The following is a 12,694-nucleotide window of genomic DNA, read 5'->3' as shown; positions in this document are numbered from 1 at the left end:
TTTAGAGAAAATTGAGAAATCTTGTCCCCTAGACACCCCCCCCCCCCCTAAAATTTAATTAAAAATAAAAAACTCCACTCCAAGCTCCAAGCAGCCTCAGTAAGAAAACATTAAAATGGAAATCAGTTTTTGGACGTGTGCAGAGTAGAGATTGAGGGTAATCTAAGGTACTCAAGGTTTTAATGCTTTGTTTTATAATGTTATAATAATAAGTAGGTTGAACACAGGGGGTGTGTTTAATCTAAATCAGGCAGGGTGTTAAGTTGCTGCAATATTAACAGCACACAGTTTCGAACCTACCAGTGGAGGAGTGTCCTGACACCTGCTGACTGGAAACCAGCGACCTGGAGCTCAACCCTTCAACACAGAAATGTGAGACGTCAATAAATAGTCCTATAATGTTACAAAAACACACGCAGAGAATCAGTACGACAGCTCCACTTCAATAAAAACCTAAACAAAACTAAACATGCTCTGTAATTATTAAAAGAGTCAGGAGTAACTGACTGACGAGCTCGATTGTGTCAAATGGTTTCGTCTGTCAAATGAACATAACATTTGTTCATGTATATGTACATCTGAGGTTCAATATCAGCTCGATAGAGGCAATAGTCTGAGTCTAGTTTCATATCTCAAGGTCCCTGTGGCATTAAGATATCCACCAATCTGAATCTAATAAGTAGTTAGCAACTATAACAGCTATAACAGCTGTCAGATACGAGTCAAAAGTGCAATGTTTACCTGTCAAATGGAGTAAAGTAAAAAGTATTCATATACCTCAGAACTGTACCTGAGCCAACGCCGTTACTTTCAACACCTAACTGGAAATATAAAGAACTCTTAGACTTGTAAATAATATCTCTTCTGAGCCCCTGCATGTCCCTTATGTTGCAACATTAAAAACATAATGTAATATTGTATAGTTTTGTATCTTCTTGCATGTTTTTTCCAACACAACCAATGAAAGTATTGGGTCATATGAACATCATTCGATCTTAACTCTCAGATGATAGTGAAGCAGCATTTCTGAGGTCCTTACTCTACGAATCCACTGAATCACCAGCAACAAGTTATTTCAGCTTCAGTTTATGATGCCGTCCTTCACACTTTGACACAGAAATTAAAAAGTCTGCGACCACTGTGCAGTTGTACCTTGGTAGATGTCGTACTGTCCTGACATCAGGTTGTAGCTCATACCCAGGTGTGTGTGATGGTGTGTGTGGAGGTGCCGGGCGAACGACACATGGTTTCTCTCCCTCTCCATCTCTCTCTCTCCCTCAGGGGACCCCTTCTCACCAGGCTGTGAAACAATCACATCAGATGCTTCTTAACACTGAAAAATACAGAATGAAGTAGCACAAAACAGAAAACGTCTGTATTAAAAACTAAACAGCAAGAACACTGTAGAGACTTCAGCTGCCTCCAGCTGACTGATTCCAAAAAATACGACTGTACTGAATTAAATCCAGAAAAAGAAAAATTTCCTCTCTACAAATGCAAAGATAAAGCTGTGGAGGTTGTTGTTGTTTGCTCTTCCTGTCCTCACCTCGACTTGCTTACTCACTGCAATTTAAAACATCTCAAGTTTCTGTGAAGATATTTGTGATTGTAAGACTGAACAATGAACTTCCCTGCTAAACTTAAACGATTTCTGTGGACCACTTTCCAAAGTCAGCCGTCATATTGCCCTCCTGGCAGCCTTATGTTTCCCCCCCCTCTGTTTTATACACTGCTATGACTTTTTCCAAATTAAATGAAAAAAATAAAAGAGGTACTGGTGTTGGCACCTCATTTACCTCAAGTAATCAAGGTGAATTTCATATTGTTGTGTGAGATATATAGCAACTCACAGCTGCCTGGAAAACACTAAACACCTAAAACATTTTATTATGTCTTATGGTGGTAAACTTTCTGGAACTACAGTTGTATAAAATAACTAAATGATGAAACCTCTCTCTGGCTAACATTTTCTCCTAATTTGTTTATATAACAGGAATGACTATTGTGATGTTTGTTATGTATAGAACTGCAGCACTTCAGTGTATCAAGCATGAATTTAACTTCTACAAGCTGGGACTTTAATTCGACCCGTTTTTTTTTATTTATTCTAACCCTTTCCTGCAGTGTTGTTCTGGCTGAGGACGAGGACGAGTCGCTGCTCTGCTTGCTGCTCACAGCTCCTCCTCTGCCCGGTGGTGTCACCTCCGACTCCTCCCGCCCTGCCGTCTTACCGTACAGAGGATAGTGGAAACCTGGTGCATACACAAACATACACATATACAAAACAAACATACACATGCACAATAAATTCATACAGCCATCTAAAACAAAACAGTTCTACATTGTCACATATTACTTCTTTGATGTTAGGGTATTGTCTATATAACAGATTGAAGTACCTATAACTGTAAACACATTCTTTCCTGTAGGTGCATTTAAATTGATGTTTTATGTTGCTGCCTGTGTCTCCTATGCTTTAAACTGTTTCTGTGATGCAGAGGCTGCTCCAAGCCACATTTTCATTATAAGTGCAAATTCAGTTACAGCTTAGACACTTAACCGTCTTTAGAGGGTTCATTTCACATTTGGGGGTTCACTAATACATAAATTCAATATCTTATTAAATAGTTCTTAAGGGTGTTTAAAGTAAAACGAAGTGATGGCTTTGATTTGCTCATTTTTTATCTTTTCTTAGTAGTGTAGTGTATGGGACTTAAGGATCTGGAAGATCCATGTAGTTAGGGGTGGAAATCTCGCAAGGAGGGAGAAATAGGTGTTAGTGGGAGGTGATTAGTTAATAAAAGGTCCCACATGAGGTGTAGTAAACCTCTTTGTCAAGTGCTAGTAAGAGCAACACACAGATTTACTGAAATTCGGGGAAGCTGGTTCAACACAGTATGCCAAATGTAGGTGATAACTACTGCCTTAGGTTAGTGGTAGCTTTGAGGGTTAATGCACGGGCTTATTTCAACCCATTCGTTGTGTATTAACAATTTATTGTATTTTTTAGGGAAGTTGAGTCCATTTAATTAAAAAAAACAAAAGATCTGTAAGTTCTTCTACTTAATAATCAGTGCCTAACAGATATGAAAAGATAAAAGAAACAATTTGATTTACAACACCACATAAATAAACTAATATATCAGTATCACATATTCTAAATTACACATTTCAAGTCTGGATAACTTCTAAAACAATAAATCATCACTCAATCAGTACTAGTTCAGCACCCTGAAAATACTTTCAGTCCCAGGATTCAGCTACAGTACCCTGAACAGTTTAAACAGCTTCCCTAATAACCACACACCACACACTACAATAGTTAAGTTACTTAAACCATGCAGAGACGTCATTACAAACACCTTAATATCTCACAAACTACTATCTCATTATGGGGAAATGAACAGACTGTGGCTACAGACAGTTTACAGGGCTCCTCTGTGGAATTAGTGTAAAGGCATATCTTACTGCCGTTCCCTTGTTTAGTACAGAATTACAGTACATTTCCAGCTAAACTATGCTGTCATTTTAACAGATCTGCTGTGTGTAATAGTCAGGATGTGCCAACTTGGTTTAGATGAACTGGGCTGAAGCTCCAGTGTGTTTCAGGGAGCACTCAAATCTAGACTGTGTCCCTGAACCATCACATCATACCAGAGAGAGAGATGTTCAGCGTCACCCATCACAACACGAGTGAACCAGTTTACCTTTTTCATTATTATTATTTTTGCTTTTCCCAATGCCACTCCATTCCAGGAGATTTATCATTTATATAATTGCAAAAGTCTCTGTCTGCTTTTTATCTTCTGAATATTGAATCTATGGCTCGTGCACACAGCAGAGTCTTCCTAATCTAACTGTGTTCCACTGAGACTGAGAGTGTGCAGCTTCATTAAAAACCAACACACAACAATAAACAGCAGCACCTCTTTGCGTACTGAATATTATTGTATAAACAGCACAGTATGATCTCTAAGTGACACTTGTTCTGACAAAATCATTGTTGGTAAAATCTAAAACTTGCTGCAAAAGAATAATGAACCATCATTAAATGAATATTGACATTTATTAGGATCCCACAGAGTCGAGTTTATTTTAAATGTGCTTTGTTTTGGGATAAACTCTCTTGATGTTAACCTACCTACCACCTGCAGACAACATTATTACCCAATTCGGGTGCAGGCCAGTATCCACCTGACGAAAATGAGTTCTACTTAGTTCATTTTTCTCAGTATCTTCTGAGAAAATGTCTTTAGCTTTCGTCCACTCTTCACTAGCGAGCTTCTGTCTAATTGGTGCTGAGCAGTGTACAGTCTGATGATGATCCAGATATGATGACAGTTCAACAACTTTGTAGTCTTACACTTCATCTGACTTTTTTTTTTTTTTAAACCAGACTGCCTGTGAGTGTTTGAACATTAATTGACACATTAGCTGCTTTCATGGCTTCTACAGCACATCAACTGACATTTCAGCTGCTTTTATCTCTCACTCTTTAGCTGTTAGCTTACCTGTTTTCATCTTACATACAAACTGACAATTCAGCTGTCCACAGGGCTTAAAAATCTGCTACTAACGTTTTCAGTGATTCGATTTCAGCCCAAGAGCTTCAACAATGCAGTAATTACTGTACACAGTGTTTCAATCTGCAGCACTGAGAAGACTTAGACCGTCTCATTTCTGTAAAATAAATGAGATGCTATAGTAAACCTTTAGTTAGCACCGAATATACTACAAACTTTACCTATATTGTCCCCTGAACAACACTAATTATCACATTGTCTTATTTGTTTAGTCAGTACATACAACAATAAACTAAAGACCTTAATTAGTTTCTCATGTTTTCAGTTTTTCTGCCGCTGTGTTCATTTTGTGACTATTTTAAGCTTCTGTGTCTCTTTTTGTTTATTATTGATCTCTGTGTGGTCATTTTTGTTTGTTTTTGTCTCTCGGTTCATGTTGTCTACTTCAGGTCATCATGTTTTCTCTTGTTCCTTTAACGTTTTCTATCTTTTTGAGTCATATCATTACTTTGTCTCTATCATTGTGTTTTTTTTTATTGTTTTTTGTGGCATAATTGTGGTAATTTTTCATCTTTTCTTCATCTTTTAACGGTGACACCAAAAATAGTAACATCATTTCACCCTCAGACCCTGGGTTGGTGCCCATAAGGCTTGTTCAGTAATCCATCCACGGGCTCGATTTATGAAACAGACGAGACAGTGGTATTGATCATTTCAGCAAACCTCATCTCATCAAGTGGGAAAACTGTTTTTCCCCAAATGTTGACCTGTTCCTTGTAATGCCAAGTCAGACTCTTACCTGGATAATTGTGGACCAGGGTTGGGGACATTCCTCTGTAGGAGCCCCCGCTGCTCTCACACATTGCCAGGTAGGGAGGGTAGGAGGAGTGCTGGTACTGGACATAGGGTTGCTGGGGCGTCATGGGAGGAGACACCGCTGCCCGGGCACTCTGGGACTCCTCAGACAGCCCTCCCATTGGCTCCTGTCCTTGGTCATCCAGCCCTTCCAGCCTGTCTGAATCCTCCATGTCGATGGGGGGAGGGAGATCATGGGATCCATGGACCCTGGCTTTTTTAGCATCTCCACTCACACCTCCTCCTCTCTCTCCTCCACTTCCTCCAGCCGAGGTCATCTTGGCTCCGGCAGGCTCCACAGTAGCTCCCCATTCTTTTCCACTGTCTGCTTCACCCTCCTCTGCCTCTTCTCCATGTTGACTCTGTAGCTCCGAGTATTTGCTGTGAGCGAGGCGATGAGCCCAGGCTGGGCCGTCTGAGGGCTAGATTGATGGGGACAAATGTTGGTGCGTGTTGCAGTGTTTCCCCTATAATTCTTTGTTAACAGTGGTGGGTGGGCTCTGTTCAACTTCGGTCCCCGTCTCTCTCACAGTTTTTGTTTATACAGCCAGGTGCAGAGTTAAAACTAAAAACCTTTATTCTCAAAATGGCCTAAAAGTTCGCTCTTTAGCAATTTGTCTCTTTTGTTTTTGGGAGGAAAAACAAGTCTAATTTATGACTTTCTTGTACAAATGACTTGCAGATTTTCTGGAGCCTTTCCTGCTGCGATGGCCCACCGCTGCTGAATGACTATAGAGGAAACACTGTGTACTTGAGTGAACAGAGCCATAGACAGACCACCTATCACTGGCTCTGGGTGTGATGCTCATGAAGGATGACGACGTTTCAACAGCAGGCGGCCATTCAGAGGTGGAATGTGAGAAGTGTGGTGTCCCTCTCAATGACAGGAATCAAGACATGTCACAGATGAGCAACTGTAGAATTTAGGCCAAACTGAAGAAAGAAATAACTTTTTCTCAACATAGCTGTCATTCAAGTCATCAACCATTTTACATGAGCTAGCATGGTTAGAGGTGAGAGGACATGGTTAAAAATCTGTACAAACTTCCTGAAAAAAGCAGCTCATATGAAAAACACTGATGTATTAGAAACATTTAGTTTGTTCCCTTTATGTATTTTATATTTACACCTATAGTTAAAATTACACATTTCCTTCGGTAATTATCCCTTTTAACATAAAAAAACATTTGCATCCATCAAAGTAACTAACTACACAATCTTTTTGCAACCACAATGACTGAAGTAGTATGTCAAAGTAGAGCCACAGCACCACACAAGCGACATGGTCTTTGTTATTAGCACCTACTGATTTAGCTGTACACAATGTGTGATTAATCTCTTTGTGACACTCAACAGCAGTCATTAAACCACACCAACAACACCATCAGCGGAGGCGGCAGGTTATAGACAGAGGGAAAAACTTACACTGGAAAAGGAAACATTTGAGTCCAGATCTGTCTGACTGTTTGGGTTGTGGAGTGATGAAGAAGAGGAAGAGGAGGGTGACCTGATGTCATCACAGTCTTTCATTGAGACCTGGTGCTGGTCCACCATGCCACCGTGCACCGACTTTAGGCCCAGACTCTGCCCCCTTTCTCCTCTCTCACTCATCTCCACGTAGGACAGGATGGGTTTGGGACAGCAACCTTTTGCACCATCTGAACCTTTACCTAGCATGGACCCACTGACTGAACTCCCAACCATATGTTTAATGTCCTCACTGTCTCTCACCCCCTGTCCCCTTTCGCCCCTTTGCTTGACATTGGGTGTCTGGTCACAGCATTTGGAAGCCAGTAACAGTTTCTGGTCCATGTACAGTCCTCTAGAATACTGGCCATAGTACAGGGACTGAGCTAAGGCCGTCTGGGTCTGACTCATAGCCAACTGGAGCTGAGACTGAGGCGGCCCATCGCCTTTCTTACAGTCTGGAAACTCATGGGAGGAGTTTTTATCTTCGTCTTTCACTTCTTCCTTTCGGTCTTTCCCTTTGCTGTCATGGACAGAGCTTTTGTGGAACGCAACGCTGCTGTTCTGCCTTTCCGACTGCATGTACCCTTGCAGGTAGTAGGGCTCGTAACTGTGATAGTATGGGGATTGGGGATCTTTTGATGATGGAGCAGATGCCGTGGTTGGGGTTTTACCAGAGTTACCATGGATACTGTTGGTGCTCACCTCTGAACAGGCTGAGGATGCAGACTTGGATCTGTTTCCATCCGAGCGACATTCAGAAGATCCCCCATCATCCCCAGCATCTGAGATGTCAGAGTAAGCAGGGCTGTTGTTCTTGCTGCTGCCGTCCGTTGTTCCCAGGCAGCTGCCACTTGCATCAAGCCGTGATGAACTGCCAATTGAGGGGCTGGGGGCATTGTCAGTGAAGGTATAAACCTTGTCCGCCTCTGCACGGATACTAGCCATCCTGCTCTCCTGGCTTTCCGTAAGTCCATTCATTACATCCTGTTTACTGAGGTGCTCCTTTAGAAGACTTCCAGAAATTTCCTTGACACTGATCTTAGATGTACCACCATCTTCCATTTTGATTGCACTGCTGTCACCATTAGGTGTCCTACTTGGCACATCCTTATGTTTGTCTTTCAGTCTCCGTTTCTCTTTCTTCCTGGTCTCTTTGCTGCAGGTAACAAGGGTGGCTTTGACCAAACTTGGCTCCACAACGATGCTCAGCTTTGGTTTGATGGGTTTCAGGGGAAGATTTTTACTTGTGAGTCCAACAGCTGCCATGGGAGATGGCTGCTGTGAGGTTGCAGTATCTGCTGTGCCAGTTGGATATGTTGTGTTGGGTATAGCTATCAGTTTAGGAGGAGCAGGGGCCGGAGCAATCGGACGGTTTGTCCGTGACTTGGACAGTTTCTCTACCTTCCCGTTGGCCTTCTTGCCCTTGTCACATGCACCTCCTTTCTTGTCAATCAAACCCTCAGCTTCCAGTTTGGGCATTTCTACCGTGGAGTTCCTGTCTGGGACCATGCAGTTCTCCAGAACCACGGTCATATTGGAAATGATGGGTAGGTTGCTAAGGTCATCAATCAGCCCATCTTTCAGCAGGGAGGTTCTTCTGGTTTTGGAGTTGGCTGTAGGGCTGTGGTCGGTACTGAGGAGTAACCGTCTGTTCTTAGGAGACCCTACTGTGGTCACCTTGTACAGAGGAGTATGTTTCTTAGAAGAGTTATTCGTGCTGTTGTTCGTCTCTGAGAGGTCATATGTTATGTTGCTGATGGCATCCTCACAGTCTGATAGTCGTTCCTCACTCTCCCCATCCTTCATGGGCTCTAGCTCAGGCTTCCTCTGCTCTTCAACCTCCAGGTGTGCATGTGTCTGGTGGTAGCGCAGGCCGTTGATGTGCTTGTAGCGTTTAGTGCAGTTGGGATGGGGGCAGTCAATGAGAATGGGTGGGGGAGGTGGTGAAGAGGCACAACCTCCTGGATCAATGAATGAGGGGTCAGATTTACCCTGTGGTGTTGATGGGGCACTGCGAGATTTGGCTCTAATCCTCTTCCCATTGCCATTCTTCAGGTCATCTGAGGACACCAGGCTGAGGTCCAGGTCAGCTGGAGGTTTGTTCTTTCGCTTCCCAGAGGAGAGAGTAGAGGTGCTGTTGGACGATTTCACCTCGTCTACAGTGAAGAAGGGAGGCGGCGTTCGGCAATTGCTGTTGATAAGGTTCAGGCTGCCTCTCCGTCCCTTGTTGTGGATGGATGCAGTAGTTCCAGCAACACCACCTCCACGGCTCCTGTGCTGTGATAGACCCCTGACTTTGGCAGCAGGGGTTGGGTCAACATAGGGCCTCTCTCCCATGGCCATTCGCATCCGTTTTCCCCGTCCACGCCCACCTGGCAACTCAGGGTCACTGGAGGGAGACTCACAAAACCTGGATAGAGGAAGAGAAACAACTGTTTTACAGACAAATTACTTTTAATAACTTTTAATAAACCAAGATTAACTTGTACCAGATTTATGGGAAGAGAAATGTATGGAGAAGGAAATGAACAGCTCATGATACAAAACATACCACATCAATCATGGCAGAAGGCAGAAAAATCCACAACCAAGTAGAAGCTGAAGGCAGCTGTAGTCAAGGTCTCCCTTGAGGAAGGAACCTTAGAATTTGGTCATGGCCATTGGTTCCAGACCTTAGGCATTTATTGACTGCAAAGAATTTTTGCAAATCATTAAATTCAGTCCTTCTGTTTGTATGTTAGATTTATTCCATTTTTCGAGCTCCAAAAAGTGTGTGCGTGTATGAAAATAGCTGTAATTTCCCACACTTTTGTCGAACCCCTTGAAATAATACTTGTCTTGACTTTGCTCACATCTTGAATGTTTAATTTGAAATTCAATGTGGTGGTAAACAAAAATGCCATCATTCCATTATTGATGGATCTAACTGTATTCTAACTCAGAGTTGTAGATTTATCACGATCAGGTCTCACTAAGAGAAAGGGTTTTATAGAAGAGGTAAGCCCCTTCAATCAAATTGCAAGTTGGAAGCTTAGTGGTGGTGATGTTGAAGTCATGTGACTGTGATGTAATTTGTTCATAACTAATAAAAGCCGTTTACTTTTGGCAATCGTAGTTAGGCTTAAAAAAGTTTAACAGTGTAAACTTTAGTAGAGTATTGCTTCATCTAGTATCATACTGTATGTGTTGGGTCGATCGAGATCATGGCAACTTCACAAATCCTGTTGGATAAACTGAAAAACACTTCAGACTATCACACTGAAAATAAGGCTGTTTTTCTTGTTGATGCTCTTGTTCTTGAAAGATTTTAACCAAGAACAGCTTGTTCATGTTGTCACCCAAATTGAACTCGTACCATCAGACAAAAACACTGGAAGATAACAGATTATCATTCAGGGCTCATGTGGACCACTTTGCCCAAACTCCAAGGATAAAAACGTATTTTTTTCTGTACAAAGCCTGCTTCTCTTCTGATAACATAAAAACCTGTACAATCCAGTTATCTCTGTATTTGATATGGAGACGTTTTGAATTCACATGTCGTCCCTTCTACTTTGAAGTCTTTTGATACTGTTTACCACAGTGCCTTGCATCTTAACACTGGAGACGCTTTACCACACTCACAAATTGTTATTTATTTTAAAACGCCGTCTGCTTTGATGAGAAAAATGAATTGCTTTATATTTCTTCACAGTATTAGGCTCTATTTCTAAAGCTGGACTCTGAACCTTGCACCTTTAACTGGCCTTTTAATGCAATAATTATGAAACAACATCACAGGATTGATTGGTGCTAAATACTCAGTGAATAAATCCGACCTTGGAACCACTGTTTTGGGTATTAATCACATTATTAATGGAACAGACTTCAGAGCACGTTGGGACTAGACTTTCTTGTCTCCCTCTGTGTTTTTAAAATGATGATATCTCACGTTTCCTACGATGTTTGTAATTGCTTTTTTACATCAGCGTGTCCCTGAATGTCACCAAAGCTGCTGGAACATGCAACTGAATTTACAAGTATTTTCTTTGGCATTTCAAGGATATTTCTCTCTCTTATGCCTGCACTTACAAATTCATTTTGATCAATTCCCTCCTTCCCCACAACTTTGTCTAGTTTAGATGAAATAATGAAGCTCCTGCGTATTTTCCTCTGTTTTCATAATCTCAGTTTTTAATTTAATAGTTGTATTTCTTATCTTTTTGCTGCATGCTGATAATGACTCATCAAGAGAAAGCACTTCATTCCATTGCATCATATAATAACATAGCATCCAGTCATTACTGACAGACGTCCACTGTGACAAGAGTCCAAATGAAAAAAGCAATTTAGTCCCCCGTTTCTAAGATTAAGCTGTAATTGCTATGACAACAATCAATTACATACAGGAGCAATAATTGAGAGGTTTCAGCCCCGTGAGGAGGGACTGTCAAATTTTCCACCGAGTAATTACAAAAACCACTCTCCATTTGTAAAACAGTTGGAATGGAGAGTGGAGATCAATTTTGTTAAAGCTCATCATGGAACAACAGCTTAAAGCCCCCAAACCAATTTAGTCTTTTTTTATCATTTTAGCAACATTAAAGCCCTTGAAAAAATACTGCAAGTGCTCTTTTTAGTTAATCAAATAAACAATCATCAGCACATAAAGGCCAGTAGGAATAACAATAAAATGGTTAAATGTGATAGATCAAAAAGGGAAAATAATTTAAACCATGTAGAAGTGAGTCAGGATAATTACGATTCCTTAAAAAGGTGTTTACAATTTGAGCTAGAAGTGCCAGGTGCTCAGTGGATGCTGCACATATTGTAGAGTAGACATTCATGTTGCAAACACACAGCAGAGCAAGAACTCATCATGCAACTTCATTCATTGTTTGTAGCCCGAAATTGAAACAGTGTCTTAATTTTTGGCTTCTGTGTTGCCCTGTGGTGATGTAACAAGTCAAATATATATATTCGACCCAGTTATGTTATGAAGCAAGTCTCATCAAATTTTTATTAAAGTTGAATGATTCAAGAATCATTGCTACTGCATGAATCTGCTAATCAGCCTTTATAATCCGTTTTTAAAAATGCTTGTATGAACAAATAAAAAGCTATCATGCTATGACCGGAGAGGATGTCAACATCTTATCTGTCATATTTCCTGTACAAGTCACATGTCTATAATTGCCATTTCTTGCAGCTGTGCATGGTTTGTAAAGAAAAAGGAAAATTGAAACAGAGTGTACTGTTACCTCGGAGGAGCCCAGTCGTGCTTGGTGCAGTCTAACAAAGTTCCCACGTAGGTTCTCTTCCTCCATGTCACATTCACCACCAGCACACCTGTCAATCACACAGGACAGGGACAGGTTGGTTAGTGATGGATTTACTGGGATCATAACAGTCAGTGTAGAGGAGAAGAAGTAAACTATTTTTATTTAGAGGATTTTAAAATGTGTTTTAACGGTGAATATGTTCAACGTGTGATGTTACGGCATAGTCCATCCTGTCTAAAATGAGCTTTTCATCTTTCTCCACCCTTTTCAAATTTCCTGTGCTTTCCTATTGTTGTATACACAATATATCAGCCTTTGTGACTCTTAAGTCATTTGTGCCTCTTTGTTCTCACTTGTATACAATGAGAAAACTATTGAAACACTGAGAAAAAATAAATACACAGGAAAAAGAGGAAATACAAAGAGCAAGCCGCATCCTAGAAGAAAGATATATCAACTTGATGAGCAGATATCTGAGAACAGCAGGAGTTAACGGCTTCGAAACAAAAAGCTGCAGCAACCTGAAGATGTTCACACTTTTAAGAGGCTCTGATTGTTTTGATGATTCGGTTTGTGCTAAATCGT

The 12,694-nt window shown here is 41.1% G+C and overlaps 1 protein-coding gene across 1 annotated transcript in view; it reads right to left on the bottom strand.

The window, feature by feature from the left end:
* znf608 (zinc finger protein 608) overlaps window positions 1-12,694 on the bottom strand; it is a 50,882-nt gene that overhangs the window by 2,937 nt on the left and 35,251 nt on the right. The window contains exons 3-8 of the mRNA XM_026342665.1: window positions 12,089-12,176; window positions 6,804-9,258; window positions 5,323-5,800; window positions 2,113-2,252; window positions 1,153-1,300; window positions 301-357 (exon numbers count right to left, since the gene is read on the bottom strand). Coding sequence (XP_026198450.1) covers window positions 301-357; window positions 1,153-1,300; window positions 2,113-2,252; window positions 5,323-5,800; window positions 6,804-9,258; window positions 12,089-12,176 — 3,366 coding nt within the window. The remainder of the gene's footprint in view (window positions 1-300; window positions 358-1,152; window positions 1,301-2,112; window positions 2,253-5,322; window positions 5,801-6,803; window positions 9,259-12,088; window positions 12,177-12,694) is intronic.

The sequence above is a fragment of the Anabas testudineus genome, chromosome 9 (genome assembly GCF_900324465.2).
Source record: "Anabas testudineus chromosome 9, fAnaTes1.2, whole genome shotgun sequence".
Lineage (NCBI taxonomy): Eukaryota > Metazoa > Chordata > Actinopteri > Anabantiformes > Anabantidae > Anabas > Anabas testudineus.
This window is presented reverse-complemented; position numbering and strand designations above follow the sequence as displayed.